The sequence below is a fragment of the Chamaea fasciata genome, unplaced genomic scaffold, assembly GCF_029207755.1.
Source record: "Chamaea fasciata isolate MVZ Bird 193981 ecotype frontalis unplaced genomic scaffold, bChaFas1.0.hap1 SCAF_1, whole genome shotgun sequence".
NCBI classification, from domain to species: domain Eukaryota; kingdom Metazoa; phylum Chordata; class Aves; order Passeriformes; family Sylviidae; genus Chamaea; species Chamaea fasciata.
The window spans coordinates 74,221,056-74,239,085 of NW_027094086.1; the positions used below are offsets into that span (position 1 = coordinate 74,221,056).

Here is an 18,030-nt window from a genome sequence, read left to right on the forward strand (position 1 = left end):
AATTTTCAGACAAAAAAAGAAGAAACCATCTACCATCAAACTATCAAGGCCACTCCTTTAGTTAACATAGCAGTCTAAGAATATATGTCTGCATAATTTCAGGCAGAAATTGGCTGCCTAAATAGAATTACCTAGTGCTATTTGAGATGGACTATGATATGTGCAGGGCTAGCTGGGATGACACAACTGATGAGATTTATTTCCTTTTAATATGGCAGCCGGAAAACAGGTAGAAATTCTGACAGCACCAAAAGTTTTATAGGATACCACTACTAAGGCAACTGACTTTTACCTTCCACTTTCCTTCAATATGAGGACCTAATATACAAAAGAGAGAATTCAGTAAATGCAGTGAAGTAGTATTTGTTACACTATATTGTTTGAACACAAAGTATTTAGAATAGAGACTGTGAAAGGCACAGAAGTTCTTCCAGCAATTTCCCAACGTTCCCATGTAAGAAAAGAAAATTCTGCTAATGTGCTTTATAAAGTTTTCCTGAAGCTTGAGGGTTTTTTTTGTTTTATTTTGAATTGAAGTCTTTGTCATTACACCTGTATTGGGTCTGGCTGAGCTGGAGTTCCTTTCCTCATGGCAGCCCTAAACAGTGCTGTGCTCTGCATTGGTAACTGCAAAGGTGTTGAAAACACACCAGAGTTTTGAGTACTGCTGAGCAGTGCTGGCACAGCATCAGCACTGTCTCTCAGCATTCCACAGGATCAAGGGGCTGGGGGTGAACAAGATCCTGGGAGGAGACGCAACCAGGCCAGATGACCCAAATTAGCCAAAGGGATATTCCATGCCGTATGACATCTGCTCAGATATAAAAGCTAAGGAAAGGAGGAGGGTGGGGCACCTGTTATTTAAAGTGTTTGCTTTCCAGAGCAACGTCTATGTGCACTGAAGCCCTGCTTCCTGGGAAGTGGTTGAACATCACTTGCGGATAGGAAGTAGAGAACAAACCATTTTTTTTCTCTTTGCTTGTGCTCATGCAAATTTTTGCTTTTACTTTAGCAAAACTGCCTAATCTCAACCTACAAGTTGTTTTCCATTTATTTTCTCTCCCCTGTCCAGCTGGGAAAAGGAGTGGTAGTGCAATTTGGTGGGCACCTGGAATCCAGTCAAGGTTAACCCACCACAATACCTTTCTTTGCTCTTAAAGTTTTTCTCCAGAGCGTTGAAAATATTCCATCTGTCCAATCATTTGTGGCCACATCAAGGCGTCCAAACATTTGTGCAGCAGTTATAGCTTTAGGATTCATTCTCATTTCCCGATGCGGTTGTCCACAATCTATGAAGGCAGACCACCAGTTAGTTTTTACATTTCTTTTCAGCAGTAAGAGAACTTTGACAAATTCAAACTCATTACACCCAAATGTGTGCTTTAATATGCATTCATAATTATAAGAATATGTGTATTTACTTTAAAAACTTATCTTGCTATACTAAATTCATTAATTGGAGATATCAAAGAAAGTAGAATGAAGTTCTGAAACTTTTGAATATTCAATTCACATTTCATAGCTTCATTGGGAACAGAAAAGCAGCAAGAAGAAATTTATTCAAGGTTTAGTTTAATATTTTGAAGGCTTATCAAACAATAGAGCTTTGAAACATTTGGTTTGGATGTGGATTTTAAAAAACAATTAATAAACACCAGACAGATGATTGATTATTTTGCCCTTCTATGCACTTGCATACATCTTAGAATAGGTAAAGTACACAATATTGGCATATTCTTGCGAATTCTCTTGGACAAATAAATTCTCTCTAGCCATACCATGATCATATAACTTTTTTTCTTGGTCTCATTAGCAACAGCTTAAAAACTACTATGCCAGATACCTTTTAAAAAACCCAATATAAAAACATAACCAGGAGCCAGTAGTAAGATGTTGAAAGAAAGAGCTTAAAAAATTACTTATTTTAAAACAACTTAATTATAGTCAGATTTCACTAACATGTAAGATAGAAGCCTGACAGATCATGTAGTTAAACATTGAGGTTATGTGAGAAGGTTTGTAAAAAGTAGTGAAATGGCTTTATCTTGGTGGTAGTTCACATCTCAGTGCTAGAAAAAAAAAGATAGGAAAACAGTGCAATGCAGCTTTGTTCTTTCTGCTTTTTCTCCTGAATGGAACAGTCACTTCCATTGCAACGTAGAGCTTAAAGTGTTTGTTAAGCACTGTGCATTACTGTGTGTATGAGAGACTTGCTGAACTATTTTTACAGAAAGTATTCACTTCTGAAAAATAATATAAGAAACTTGTGAAATGGGGTAACACAAGCTTACCTCAAAAGAGGTATTTTTCTCCTCAACCTTTTATTTCAATAAGATCAAGCAGACATTCTTCGACTAATATTTTTGTTTAGAAATACAGATGACAAAAAAACCACACACAGTCTTCAAAGCTCCAGCCAGGACACAAAATTAATACCCTTGAAGAATTTGTCACTGTCTAAACCAGGAATTTATGGTTTTAAAACCAGTTATTTTATATTTCAAAGATCCTGTTTTATGCATTGCGTTCAAAAAGACCTAAATATTTATGATTGGCAAAAGGTTTAAGCATTACCTCAGCAAAACCCAGGAGATGCTTTCGTCACTTGTCTGAGCTGCCTACCTAGACTGTGTTCCTCTTTCTTAACCCATCTAGAATAAGAACTTCTGATAAAAATATGATAATATGGAAAAAAGGACATTAAGCATATGGCTTTGAATGCCAGATATTTTTAAGCTATTAGAATAATTAGTATCTCAACATACAAACTCATTCTTCCAGAAATATATTCTCACAGTGAAGCAATTGAGGTTTTCTGAGAAGAAACAATGGGGTTTGAAGTTTACAGTGTAACAGTTCAGTAACAGTTTACAATATAAGTAGTACCATACCTGTCATTGCTTTCATTAAGGTGTGGATACAAGTAGTTTTTCCTGCACCACTAGGTCCTAGAGTCATCAATCCATGCCTTACTCTCTGAGTCTCAAAAAGCTGGATAACTTTCAGTTTCCAAGGAGGATGACAAACAAGACCAGATTCCTCCACCTATGAGACAGGGACAGAAAACCAAATTACTATTATTTTAGAGCAAAAAAATATATTTTGATGCCTTTAGATATAGATAGATATATAGATATAGATATAGATATAGATATAGATATAGATATAGATATAGATATAGATATAGATTAGATATACATATAGATATAGATATAGATATAGATAGATATATCATCAGCAGATTACTACACTCTTTGTAAAGGCTTTGTGTGTACTAAAAAAAAACCTGTCGGATAAAGAAGATATATTTGGTATTAAAATATGTATTCAGAAAAATAAGGTAAACCAGCCTCTATGTACATTATAATCTATCTACTAGATACATCTACAATATATCTATAATATATATACATTATATTTTTAAGTTGGCCCAACTGAAGTATTACAAGCATCTAATGGGAAATAAAATAAAAGATATGTAATTTTAAGAAAATCTTTTTCCAAATTAATGTTCTAATTGTCAAGACATGAGAAATATATTAAATCCTGGGTCACATAAGACAAGTTTATATATACATGCATTTTTCAAACTGGACCCCAGTAACCATGACTCAAGAACACCACAGGACACTATAATCCCAATTCAGTGACCTCCTGAAGAATAAGCTTAATATTCATATTACAGTGGTACAGACTTATGGAAAAACTTATGCCTCCTCTAAATAGTAAAATATAATATTGCCAGCTGGATAGACTCCACAACAATGATTATCTTAGGTGTCAAATGACACCTAAGAAAACATGACAGTTATGCCACAGCACCACAGATCACAAGAAATATCACCTGTTTGTCAATGGCTGCTTCAAGTTCAGGATAGCCTGTTTTATCAAGCTGGATATCTGGAAACAGATCTTCAATAAGACTCAGAAATAACGGTTCATCTTCATCAATCTAGTGAAAATCAGGGAAAACAAAAATGCACACAGATTAAAATCTGTTCTATTTATTTTATTAACTTTTAAAAGAACAATCCCTGAGTCCTGAAGATTTAAAGAAGTGCTTGAGAACATAAGGAGCCATCTTTAATAATCCTCTAGGCACTAAACATTAGAAGGACACAGCAGAAAGAGATCATATGATGCTTCTATTAAAACAAACCACTAACATGAAGACGGAATTTTCTATAGTAGATTTTAGCAATAACATTTAGAAAATTATTTATCTATTTTATTTTGTGTCAAAAAAATTATGAATCACAGCAGTGGAAGATGGTTGTTAGCTATTTAGACAGGTGAGATGGTACTCATTACTATGAAAAACAGATTCTTTCATAAGAGTGACTAAATACTTAAGCACAAAGTTTCTAAACAAGTTACTGCATAGACATCTATTACTTCTAAAGGTAGCAGGGAAAACGTGGGGAAAAAAATCTGAACAATTCAAAGGTCAACCAGTGTAGGAAGCCAATCAACAGACAGCTCACTTCCTCCTCAGCCCCTCACAGGGTTCTACAAGAAATTTCTCTATTCCAGTCAAAATCTTCCATTCTGAGAAACATTCCAAGCTAGCTTCAGTGTAAAGGTCACATACAGTCTTCTAGTGATCACGTAGTGCCAAAGTGCAGTTTAAATTATTTATCAGGCCCTCAGAACTTACTAGTTTGGACAGGTTCATATCTCTCAGCACACGCATGACAGTGGTAGATTCAGTATCTGTGGGATTTGCTCTTTTTGCTGCTCCCAGTGTACGCAGCACAGACAATATATTCCGCAAGCCAAAATCATAATGCACCTAGAAGATATGTGAAGTTTGGGAAAACATTCCCAAGTTAATAGGAATGAAACAGTTCTTATTTACTATTTAAGACACAGATGGATATGTAGGAGAAGTGGTACATGGGTTTCAAATGCCTCCAAACATCCATCCACTATTCTTTGGCTGTGTGACTACGCGTGACTTCACTTTCCAAATCTGCTACCACCTATTAAAATATAAGGTGTGACTGAAAAAAAAAAATGTAATCATAAGTCATTGAATCAAGACAAGGTTCCAAAGGACTATTGAGAAATACTTTATCAGTATTATTTTGAATTCTCTTTGACCCTTGGAAACAGAGAAACATCTGTACAAGCACAGGCAGCACAAACCAAATGCTTCTCAACCCACTCTGTAAGACCAACAAAGGCTACAATACAGCCTTTATTTCTCTCAGCCATCACCATTCATTAAAGCTAAATCCTAATAATAAGCAGTGTTCTGAATGAAAGCCCCATCCTTGCATCAACAACCTGCAACAGGAGTTAGTATTTCAGGGCATCACAGGCCTGCATTACTAAACTGCAAGTGTCTCTTAGCTTACTTAGTGAACATGAACCTTTCCTTATTCTTCACATGAATATTTTGTGACTTCATAGATAGTTTTTCCCTAAAATAATCAGGTTGCATCATATGAATATAATCACCTGCTTTGACAGTTGTTCTTCACATAGCTTGTACAATGTAAAGAATTTCCTTGCCAACACAACATTAGCAATGAAACCACAACTAGCCAATTTAACACGAATTATGATTTGACGATCAGGAACCATCATAGCCACTGAACGAAAATTAATCTTCAAGTTTTCAGGAAGTTCTTGCCGTCCAGCATATCCTGGATTCTGGAGAAGAAAAACAGGTGTTGAAGTTGAGTGTACCTTGCACAAACAGAAGAATCAGTAAAGGAGTGGGCCAACTTGGTAGGTAAGAACAATTTGTTGGCTTTAAGTCACATGTCAAAATTAATTGCCATACAGACTTACCATCATATCCATGAGATATGAAAAATGTTCCACCTAAGCATTTCAAATCTGAGTTTGTCTTATAGGTCCTATTTTTCCTAGCTACTCCTATCTATATCTCTATGGAACTTTTTCTGTAATTGTAGCAAAAAGCATACTCTGGGTGCCAGAATTTGGCATGTAGAAGAAATCTGAAGTTGAGATAACTTGTATTTATGATGTTGCCTGTATTTGTTAGTTGCATGTGCTTGATGTCATTGAAACAAGACCCTGTAAACAGTGTTTACAGCAATGCTCAATGTTCTCAAACTATCAGAGTTAGTTTTATGTACTGAATGACATAAGAATTAGCAAGTACACTCAACATACCAAGGTATACTCAATTATTGTACAATCATCACTGGTATATTAGAAACTTTCTGAATACTTACCATGGTAAGAAAAATGCCAAATTCTGGGTTCATTTCTACATTGTCTCCATCAGTAAAAATAAACCTTTTTTTACGTTTCTTCTTACATGTCAACACAATTGCTATCTGCTGTGCAGCAACTGATAGCACTGGTAAATCAATACGATTGAATTCATCAAAGCAACCCCAAGAGCCAGACTGAGCAAGACCTTCAAAGAGAAAAGCAACTAAGTATATGACCATTACATGTTTCAACCCTTTTTTGGTGCAATTCACAAGCCAAAAATTAGGTGATGTACCTCGGGGTGGGGGGAAAAGTGCTTGTTTTTGAGGGTTGGGAAAGGATCAAAGAGAAGAACTTTAATTCCTTTCCAAGTGAGAAAATACAAGTTCACAAAGTCCTTAAGATTTTCTAGGATACTATATTCTTTGATTTCTTCTTTTTTTCTTTTATCTTTTATCTTGAATGCTTGAGTGATTTTCTGTCCCTCTTTATCCCCCAAGAAAAATTCCTGCAGTAATTCTATGAAAATGTGTCAAGTTGTCAATAGCTTATTGCACATATTATAACTAACAATATAGTTGAGTAAAGAAGCTGGAGGTCAGTCTATGCCAGAACCACATTTTTCTTTGAATTTTTTAGGGAAAAAAATTCATAGATACAGTCACTTGCAACAATACACAATAGACAAAAACCTCCATTTGATCTCTAATTTGACATCTTCCATGACTGATAGGTATCAATTTCGGATGCCTAAAAAAATGTCATCTGCACCTAAATTTAGCGAGCTCTGCCAATTGTTTTAGCATATATAGCAGTATCCAAGCATTTCCTTCTACCAATAGAAACTTCAGTATTTAAATGAGACAAAATATTGAAACCAAAATTCAGCATGTCCCACCAGTTCAGCAATAAATTTCACAGCATTTTCTCTTCATAGTGGCAGATCTTCTTGAGACATTAGGTCATTTTAAATGGCTTTATCTATCCTTTCATAAACTGTGTCCTGTTTTCAGACATTTCTTGAAGACAGTGTTGCAACTGGATTTCATACTCATAACAAGATATTAATTACTTGCATTCATTAAAAGGCTGAAACCATCTGCTGGTTATGTGTCAACCTTGTTCACAGAGATCTCCTCTTATCATCTGAAACTTTCACATAGTTCATAAAATCATATAATCTCAGAATATAAAGGACTGACTTATAAAGGACTCTTGGAGATCAAGAAGTAGAAATCCTGACTCCACAAAGATGTATCTAAAAGTTAAATCATATATTTAACATAGTTGTCTAAGCACTATTTGGACACTAACAGCCTTGAAACCCCCAATGAATTCCTTGGAGGGTTCGTTCCAGTACTTGACCACACTCTTAGTGAATACCTGGCTTGAATTTCACCCAATGCAGCTTCGAGCCATTCCCCCATGTCCTATTACCAGACACCAGATCAGCCAAGAGATCAGATCACCAGAGAGATCAGCACCTCCATCTCCACTCTCCCTCATGAGGAAGTTATAAACAGCGATGAGGGTACCCCTCAGTTTCTCTCTCTCAAAGCAAAACAAACATAGTATATTCAACTGTTCCTCTTAAGTCACATCTTCTAGCTCTCTCACCATCTTTTTTGCTTTCATTTAGATACATTCCAGTATTTTTTATGCTGCTGCATTGTTGGCTCCAGAACTGCAAAGAGTACTTGAGATGAGGCTGCTCCAAAGCTGAGAACAGTGGAACAATAGCTTTCTCTGCCCAGTTAGTTATACTGTGCTTTGTGCACCCCAGAAAACAACTGACTGTTTGGCCAACAGCTTACCTTTGGTCCACATCTTACCTTTGAAGATCCTTCCGAGTCCTCGGAAATCCATCTGGTCTGAACAGTTGAAGACCACCACATATTTTCCAAGGCACCTTCCCATATCTTTCACAGTTTCAGTTTTTCCGGTTCCTGCAGGTCCCACAGGTGCTCCACCCATGTTCATGCCCAAAGCTTGAGCCAAAGTGATGTAACATCTAAAAGGCAACAATCAAACAGGCTGCAGCAGATTGATTTCTGTATAGTGCCTGTATAGTATAGAGGAACTTACACAAGGTCTGATTTAAAGAGAAAAGGGAAGTGATGAAATTAGATTACACTAATTACAATTTGGATCAGTAAGAACAAAACCCCTTCACCCAGTCTCTGATGCAGGAAATATTAAGGTTCATTTTATCACACATAAAGTGAAAGAACAGATAATCCTCAATTATCAGCAAGATCTGAAAGACCACAAGAAGGGAAGAAAGCAGATACAGAGATGCTGCCTAATCTTAGTTTGAATAACATGGATACTGGGTTATTTTATCTGGAGTAGTTTTTAAATACATTATACTGTGGAGTACAATAATGAAAGACATCTAACCTTTCTCATCCATCTTTAACATTTGATCACACAATGCGTCCCATTTTCATAAATGAAACATCTATGCATAATGCAGCAAAACACCAGCTAATAATTATATGTCAGGAGTAGCTCTAGAATTTTTTTGTATGGAATAATTAAAAAAAAAAGTAAACAAACAATGTCCTCATTTTGACATTGATAGGTTATAAAGCATCCTTTGTGCTATTTGAGTTAGACAGGTAGATCTCCCTGTTAACAGGATTGCAATTCTTTCAACATCCTTTTAGATCAAAGATCTCCATACTACTGCAGCTGAATAATTTTTTTTTCCTGTCTGCTCTCCCTTAGCTCTTTTCATGAGCTTGTCTGTAAACACCTACTTTTGTCCCGCATCTCTACATATTTTATCTGTTGGGTATATCAGATCCTCAGGTATGCTGGCTTCACATATGTAAGTATGAAGGTCAGATATATCATTTATGTGGGGACCAATGCATGTGTGTGGCAGAAAATAAGTCAGAAATTAGTCACATTATAGGGCACAGAAACAAAAATATTGAAGCATTCCATATGAAATTACTGACTTTGACAAGACCGTGAAGAATAAACTCTGCAGAGATGAACGTTGCATCCAACAAGAATGACTAAATTGCTCTTGTAAAAGCCAAGGTTTGTCAGCAAAGAATAAAAGAATAAAATTAGTCTTTTTCACCTGTCAGTAAGAGGTGTTATGACAAGCCTGTCAGTACAGCCCAAGAATTCGTTCTGGTATGTGAAGCTCACATCAGTGATCTTAATCACCATTTTATCAGAGTCTTCATTAAAATAAAATCTACATTGTTTCAGCCACTCAAAATCCGTAGGGCTTTTGATATGCATGCAGCACTAAGAAGAGAGGGAAGAAAAGTTGTGGCATTCATGTTTAACATTTATTTTCACATTTATATTATGGTGTCTGAGTAGTAGATGCAAAGGCAGTACTGCAAACATAATGAAAGGTATAAAGCTAGTAACTAAACAATAGTGGAGAACCTATCTGGATTTTTACCAAAAAAATTGCTAATGCATTGTTGCTCAATCACATACTTAGCAGACGAACTTAAGGCTTTAGACGAATGTGTCAAAATTCTAAATACAAATGAACAGTCCATAAGCCTCAAACAAGAACCATTTCAGTTTAACCTTAAAATTGCCATTCCTTTTAGTCCTCTCTACCATTTTTTTTTACACGAGTCAAGTACACGTGATATTTGATTTTACAAACTGCTATAAGAATTTTATGAAACCACACGTATATTGGGAAAAAAGGTATTTCAAAGCAGTGTCATGGTGCGGAAAATAAGTCACAGTCCCTCTATTGAAAATTAAAACAGGATTTTAAAAAATGTCAGCTTGTATCTAAAAATTACACTTTACATAAAACTTTTATAACTAGAAACAAATGATTCTACAATAAAAAGATAAATTCCTGCCTATCAATAATGGGCCAAAACTCAATAATTGTTTTCTTGGACAGCCTAATTTCAGAATCAGGTCAGGACTTCCTATAGGTAAAAGGGTAGGTTAGCTTTAAGTTTGATTAAGCTAAATGCTTTTATTTTCCTTACTTTAGCATCCTGTGTCAGCATTAGAAGGTGTAAAGTGAATAAAGAAATCCCTATGTAATAATTAGGTATGCTATTGAAACTAGAACAGAGAGGATTATCAGCTTCAACCAGCTTCAAACTTTTTCCTGCACTATAACTCTATATTCTTTTTATTTACTTGTAGAAATCCATAATGTAGTCCAGGAAAAGGAAAATTACTTGCAACAAAATGTGTGCGGAAAAAGAAGTCCCTAAGTGATCACACAACAGAGGTGTTTAACTTAGTGGACAAACATGAAACATTACAAAATTCTGCTGCTGCTTGGGGTGAGGAAAACGCTCTGAATTACTTAAAAGGAAACTAAGAAGACATGGCTGAAACAACATAAGCATTTTTATAATATTCGAGGACACATAAGCATTACAGTCACGAAATTAAATGTTTATCTTATGAGGCAGGAGTTCATAGGTATCATAATATTTTCTTATCATTTCACATTGTTTTATGTGGAAAACCCCTCATAATTCATTGTTAATTTTTTAAGACTTACAAGACCATCAAAAATGTCCCTCTGATGCACATGAATAGTGATCAATGTCTCGTATTTAACTCTCTCAACTGGACTGAGGTCTTTTGTTGTCATATCGATCAACATGTTCAGAAGATCCAGGAAAAACTGGTTTGTCTTGCGCATAACTTTTTTATCCTGCTTGGCGAGAGACAAAGCTTCTTCTGAGTCTCTTGTCCAAATCATTTGGATTCCTAATAACCCAACCTTAGGAAACATAGAAATATATGCTTCATAATCTTTTCTCTTTCACCTAAAATCTACATTCACAGACACAGAAAAAACAAAAGAAACAATTCTCCTACTATAAAATTTCTTTTCATTCATTCATACAGAGGTCATGTTTTGTGTGTCCCAACTGCATTCATAAAGGTATAGAACTTCAGTCTTGTAGATACTGCCTATAGTGCATTGCTTATACAACTGCTCAATATAACTTACAGTGCATATAAAAATACTATATGCAACAAATATACTTTATATGAAAAATAATTAACCAGTTAATAATTTTGCTTCAGTTTGAAATATTTTTCTTTATATTATAAATATTTTAAATATATTATAAATATCATAAGGTTTTTTTCTTCTGAAAGTCTTTATTCCATCTCCAACAACATTCCTGATCACCAATGAAGCTTCTGCTAAAAAAAATCATTTTCTCTCAACACTACCCTCAGTTTCAAATCTTTAGCAATACATAGCATTATCCTGAATATATGAACAAACACACAATTTTACTACTTTTCCTCCAGTAGTCAATTATTAAGTGTATAAATAAATATTTTTAACATCATTATATTAATTTATTGCATTCAGCATACTTTTTAAACAGGAGCTTTAGGGTAATTTACCTTCTTTTGGTTTCAGCTATGTGAAGCTGAAACTTAAAAGACTGAGACAATTCAAAAAAAATTAGTTTTGTATTTAACACTGACTGAAGCTTTGAATGCCAAGACAAGGAAAACGTGACACATATCTGTGAATAATTCTTCATTCATCTAACAATGATATTACCTGGGCTGGATAAGTAGAAAGAAATTCAGTAATCTGGAAACTTGTTTCCTGGATGTCCATAGCTGCCTGGCGAATAACTTGATGTAGTGATAGCTGAGACTCCTTCAAGAGAGAGCTGAGCCAAACTTCCACATTACCTTCAGCCATCACAGGTCTAGTCAGCTCTACAGTCTCACCCTCTCGTGAATTAATTGACAATATACGATCATATATCTAATAAAAGCAAAAATATCTTGTATTAATAGACATGTCATTTATTTTTACAATAATTTGTATTTTTCTGCAATCACTCCATTACACTGATTTAAGTAACAAATAAATTATGTCCACTTGTTCAACGAAATGTAAAGACTATTAAATCATTACTTTGCTATGCAGAAAGGCTTTAAACAAAACACTGTCATGAAAAAAAGAGACAAACCCTAATATATTGACAATTCCTGAATCTCACTAAAGTTTCAATGGCAATCCTGTGCCATGTGCTCTAGGATAACCCTGCTTGAGCAGGGATGTTGGACCAGATGACACACTCCATTCCCTTCCAACCTGACTCATTCTGTGATTCTGTGACAAGATCCACTTTCCAGTCACAATAAAGGAAACCTTCCCCCACTACTGGTGGGTTAACAGCCTAACAAAATCTACAGCCTTAGAATCAAAAATATTGAATACAGAAAAGCTAAGGAACATGGACAATCAAAGCAATTTCAAAAGCATGGGGAGGTAATTAGTTTCTAAGAAAATGCATACATTAGGAAAATATGTTGTTACTTGTTCTTGTAAAAGGTATAAGAAAAGTGCTCTTCAAACGTGTCTGATGGCATAGTAAGGACAGCTCAGAAACAGTAGAAATGCTTTCTCTTACAATCAAAAAAATTAATGGAAAAATACAAATACAGGCAATTTAAAGATACAAATAAGCTCTTAAAGACTCAAAAGTTTATTTGAGAGGGAGCCACAGAAAAAAGTTCAGTACATGGGTGGATTTTTCTGAAATTTAAGCACTGGTGCAAATTTTTCTTTTGCTATTCTACATGAAGCTTTATTACGTCATAAATGAGGATATGAAACAAATCTTAAATGAAGAAAGCCTACTCAGCATCAAATAGTTGGTGAATAAGGTAAAACAGTAGAATGCTTTATGCAACCAAGTAGGTCTCTAATTTAGCAAATATCACACATTGCCAATGTGAAGGAATGTAACACTGAGGTGTGGGCAGTACCTTTTCATGAAACCTGACGGTTTTAATGTTGTCAAACACATTCAGCAGATGTGCCTGTATATTGTGAGAGTTGGACGCCTGGCCAAGAATTTCTAAGAGAGCAGGATCTGACACGAAGAAGAATCGTGGAAATAGCAGGCGCTTTTTCTCCAGGTACCTGCATTGTTAAAAAATTGGTAAAGAAGCCAGGAGGGGGTAGAAGGTGAGTGATTTGGGTTAATTTATACATCCTTTCCTTTTTAAAAGTGGCATTTCTCACAGTTTAATATACAATTTTTAGCTGTAGCAATGACAATTTTTATCCACCACGCATTCATGTTAAGCATCTGCTTTAAAGATACTCTCTTAGTAACAGAAATCATTTCATGGAAAACTTTTATTATTTAATATAATCTAATCACCAGTAAAAAGAAAATAAAGTAAACTGAAATAAAATATTTTCACTTTTGCTCTCTTACTTGTTACTTACATCTCTGGAGCTGAATGTCTTCCAGATCTGTGATAAGTGCGAATGGGACACACAAATCTAGACTGCCCTCTGGATTGAAACTCAGCTGAAACCAGCTTTGGTTTCAACAGAGATAGACAGTGAGTGACACCTTAGCCACAAATCAAATACTTAACCATGAGTTGGTAGAAATTTCTTTGGAGGTGGTGTATTATCCTCCTAACTTGTTTGCTCAGTTCAACTGAATTTATAGTAGAGTAAGAACACAATCTTTTCAAAGTTCATGGGACAGTACTTGAGCAATTGCTCTTTCCCTAGTTACACAATGCACAACCATCTGGCCAAGAATGTGGTCTCGCAGTAATCTTACCCTGTAAGTGATTTCTGACAGATTTCAAGCTGTTCCAGTAAATGTGGCAATAACTGTCCCATTATTTCATCTCCAACACAGCACTGAACAACACTGGGTGTTTCATGAGCTCTGGTCATGATCCTTACCCAGGATTTATCAATGTTAGAGAAACGCTTTGCTTCCTGTTGAAACATGACAGTGAATGTGAAATGGAAGAAATGGAGGAAGGAAGAAGAGGGAAAGGGCACCTGCTTCCAGAACCAGCACCCAGTAACCTCAACAAAAATCTTCTCACTAGTAATAACATGTCTTGTAAAAATTTTTCAGCTTAGACACAATTGTTTCTGCTTACACAATACAGCTTATTTCATACTTGGCTGTCAAGCCTGCTATGTACTTTCTCTTACATTTCTAGAGAAAAAGACAGAAAACTCATTATACTTGTATTGAAGCTTCAAATCTGAAGATTTTTTTCTAAAACTGAAGTTCATCTTCAATTTGAAAACTATGCAGGAAAGTTTAAGATAAGGATTCCCAGGTACTACTATGCTAGTGGCACGTACTGCTAGACAAAGCTACTACAAGCACGATGCTTAAATACAAATTAGTTAACAGCTTTACAATCTAGAAAACAAAAGAGCAAACAGATCATTTATTCTTTCTCACACCACGCCTTCCATTGACACTGCTTACCTAATTTCCTAGCAAGACCAGTTTCGTTAAATATTAAAAGAAATTAAGTTTATGTCACTGCATCAATTATGACATCACAGTTAAGTTTTATTCTTAAAATGTTGACAAGCAAACTGAAAAAATGCATGTCTAGAAACCTTTGGAAGCTGCCTTGCTATATCACCACCAATAAAAACAGCTTCTAAATAAATCCACAAATTCTGCACAGTCAGCCAGTTCTCAATTATATCCGTTGTGTTGGAAAGATAGTGCACCCATTTCTGAATCTGTGTCTTGAATGGTGCATTGTATCTACAATTAGAAAAAAAGAAAGAAAAAAAGAGAGGCATTTCTTTATTTCAAGAAGAAAACAAGACTCTTAAAAAGCAGCATATAGGTCACAGGATGAGGACTAGTTTTTATGCTTAAAATTTTTCAAATGAAAAGTATAAAAATTTAATTGAGCTAGGTGGAAGCTCTAAATCCAATCAGCTCCAGCTTGGTGCTGTGTACACAAGGTGCATAGCATGGGTCTGACCCAACAGAAGTAGGATGGGAGCAAGGCTTCAATTTCCCTCTAAGGTAAAGGGAGTACTCAACATCTTGAAAGCTGTAAACTCACAGAGTTCCTAAACACCTGCTTTAGAGCATCTGCCTGATGATCATGTTCTGTGTTCCTTATTTTATCCATGTCTTTTGGCATGTGAAACCAGACAAACTGAAGCTCACTTTAACTGGGATTTTCAGCACCTTTGGCATGAGGCAATGACTTATCACAGGCGCAGAGAAGCAGTGCTTGTAATGCCCATAGTATGCCTGCCATAGCCAGGCAGTGTTCTCGTCTTTGTCCCCACTTTCTTGCATCAATAAAAATTTTCCAGTTGTTTATTCAGGAAATCTGAGCTGTATCTACATGTTTTCAAAAGAAAACATCTATATCTTATTGGGGAGATACACTAGACACAGTAAGAACTAGCCCATGAATAGTTCAAGGACAAGCAAGCTCTTAGGTTTCATCTAGATTTTATTTACCTTCCTTTCTGTGATAGATTTGTTCACTAAATATTAGCCTTTTGCTAATATTTTTATCTCTCCCCCCATTCCCTTCCTCCCCTTTGTGTTACCTGTTACTCATGAGAGAACCAAGAATCATCAAGCTGTCCTCCAGGGTAGCAATTGTTTCTGACGTGCTGTCACCTCTTAAAAGAAGCTCCCCACGAGTTTTAAAGTTTGCAAAGATAAACATCTTGTTATCCCATTCAGCTATCACTTGTTTTAACTTCTGCTCAATGTCTCTCTCCTTCACAGCACTTATGCAGATATCCTTTTAAATAAACAGGAAGTTAAAACAAGCTATGAATCCTTCAAGTCCCTGGTATATGAATCTAGCTCTTATTTCCTTTAACACTAGGTAGCATTAGGCTCATGAGCAATTATTTAGTGGAAAGACCTACAGATATACAAACAGCATAGCTGTATACCACATCACAATTTAATCAACTCTGGGGGGAATAAAATTATAACATAGTGATTACTTTTCATATGTTTAATGTCACCAAGCAAGGTACCCTCACAAATTAACTCCTGGGCCAAATGACATGATTAAAAAAAAAAAAAAAAAATATGTTGACACCACAATATATTTGTGCCATTGTTTTATACAGAAACCTGAAGTTATAGTCCATTTCTTTATTTTTTCTACAGAAATATTTTGATTTCCTTCTTGCTACTATTACTCCTACATACAAGCAGATTGCTCATTTCATGTATCCATATTTCTTTCTTCACAATACCTCTATTTCCTCTTTATATTTTAATAGTGGAGCTTCCATTATATTCCTCAGTTTGAATGTTTCATTCTCCACATCAAATCTGTGTTCAGTGAGATCTGTAATCTGCTTCCAGTGCCTAGGCATCATTGCTTTACTTGACATGTGCTCAAGCAATGGGCAACATTCACTGAAGTCCTCTATGGTCTTCTTTAGGTCAAGAAAAGGCTGCCATTCCTTTACAGCACGAGGGAGCTTACGGCATCTACATTGAGATAAAGAAAGCTTTTTCCAAAAGTGTCAAATAGTCTTTCTTTGAAGCCACAGTATATGGTTTTAACAGCAGAACACATCCCTTCCAAATTCAGGCTACCTGTAATTTGGAGCTTCTGCATGTGCTTCTCCATGTGAGAAAACCTGTTTCCAGTCTATATCGATAGCTGATACCTAGGTAGGCACCTACAGCCTCCCCTTAAGGACTGTGGCTGCATAATTTTAATAACTCTCTGCAAGCAATCTTCAAAACCAGTTGAAATTTCCTACATTTTGATTTCATCTTTTGGTGAGACTCAGGGAATGCACTGCTCTGAGTTCTAGAAACATCCTGTTCCTCACGGTTTAATTCTTTAATTTTTTTGATTCCTGGTTTGATAAAATGTTCCGTTTCTATGCACGCAATATACCCCATTTTGTAGAAAAACTATTCAGTAATTCACTAACTTGCCTTTGACATCTAGCATAAATCCATCTCTCATGAAAAACAACACTACAACAAAAAGGAGTAACTTTCCTTCATGGACAAAATAAATAACAATTTTAATGTACATTCCAAGCTTATTAAAAAAGATAGCCAAGAATCTGTCTAAGGAACAATAATACTCAACATTTAGAATCTAAATTTTTCTTGGTTCTATGATGTTGGTAATGGATATGTTTTTCAATTTAAATTCATATTTTTCATGCCTCAACAAATAAATACATGCTTCTATATGATTATTGTTGCTGACCAATTATAATCATATTCAAGAAGTGCTTTAGGCAACTTTAACACAGAAGCAGTTTCTCACCTGTTCTGAAATTCCACAAGTTCACTGTTAATTTTTTCAAGGTCTAATTCTGACCAAAGGACATCATAGTAGCCACTGATTGTGTCAATGACACTGTTATATAGATTATAGAGTTTCTGCAACAGATTCAGTTGCTTCTTTATTTCAAGCAGTTGAGGACACCGAGTAACTGGCAAACCAAAAAGATCTTCTCCACCTGTACAAGTAAGATATTTCTGAAAGAGATTATCACATCGATTCTAAGAAAGAAAAAGAAAAAAAAAAAGTTAAATAATATAACTTAATAATAAATAAATAAAAAGTTAATATAAATAACTAAATATTATAGATCCAAAATGATGGTTAGAGCTGAATTAGACTAAAATCTGGGAAATAATAGAAAGATATAGAGAGATAGTAACAGCTTACACTGTCAACAGTTTTGTCAACAATTTTCTTGAGAAAAGTAACTTTTAGCTAGCTTAGAGGCACATTTTAGAAGCTGACAGGAAAGCCATTTACTTCATGTGGCACAGTGACAGAACAATAAATGCTAGGATTGCACTTGAAAGAGGTGAAGCATGACACACAAAGCAAAAAAAAAAGGCAGATAAAGCAAATTCTATTTCTCCAAGTATGCTGTGCATACTTTTATTGACTGTTGAAGGAAGAATTACTACCATTAAAGCAGCAAAGAAAAACATAATTTGTCAATTGCAATAAAAGTCAGGGAACATAGTAGGAAGTCGAATAGCAGTATGGGAAAAAGAAAAGCAT

The 18,030-nt window shown here is 35.3% G+C and overlaps 1 protein-coding gene across 1 annotated transcript in view; it reads right to left on the reverse strand.

Moving 5' to 3' along the window:
- Nucleotides 1-18,030, reverse strand: part of DNAH5 (dynein axonemal heavy chain 5) — a 118,606-nt gene that overhangs the window by 58,043 nt on the left and 42,533 nt on the right. The window contains exons 27-42 of the mRNA XM_066186224.1: nucleotides 17,275-17,513; nucleotides 16,232-16,472; nucleotides 15,563-15,762; nucleotides 14,597-14,750; nucleotides 13,785-13,948; nucleotides 12,967-13,123; nucleotides 11,744-11,956; nucleotides 10,712-10,936; nucleotides 9,287-9,459; nucleotides 8,025-8,203; nucleotides 6,210-6,397; nucleotides 5,464-5,658; nucleotides 4,658-4,792; nucleotides 3,845-3,952; nucleotides 2,892-3,045; nucleotides 1,143-1,289 (exon numbers count right to left, since the gene is read on the reverse strand). Coding sequence (XP_066042321.1) covers nucleotides 1,143-1,289; nucleotides 2,892-3,045; nucleotides 3,845-3,952; nucleotides 4,658-4,792; nucleotides 5,464-5,658; nucleotides 6,210-6,397; nucleotides 8,025-8,203; nucleotides 9,287-9,459; nucleotides 10,712-10,936; nucleotides 11,744-11,956; nucleotides 12,967-13,123; nucleotides 13,785-13,948; nucleotides 14,597-14,750; nucleotides 15,563-15,762; nucleotides 16,232-16,472; nucleotides 17,275-17,513 — 2,872 coding nt within the window. The remainder of the gene's footprint in view (nucleotides 1-1,142; nucleotides 1,290-2,891; nucleotides 3,046-3,844; nucleotides 3,953-4,657; nucleotides 4,793-5,463; nucleotides 5,659-6,209; nucleotides 6,398-8,024; nucleotides 8,204-9,286; nucleotides 9,460-10,711; nucleotides 10,937-11,743; nucleotides 11,957-12,966; nucleotides 13,124-13,784; nucleotides 13,949-14,596; nucleotides 14,751-15,562; nucleotides 15,763-16,231; nucleotides 16,473-17,274; nucleotides 17,514-18,030) is intronic.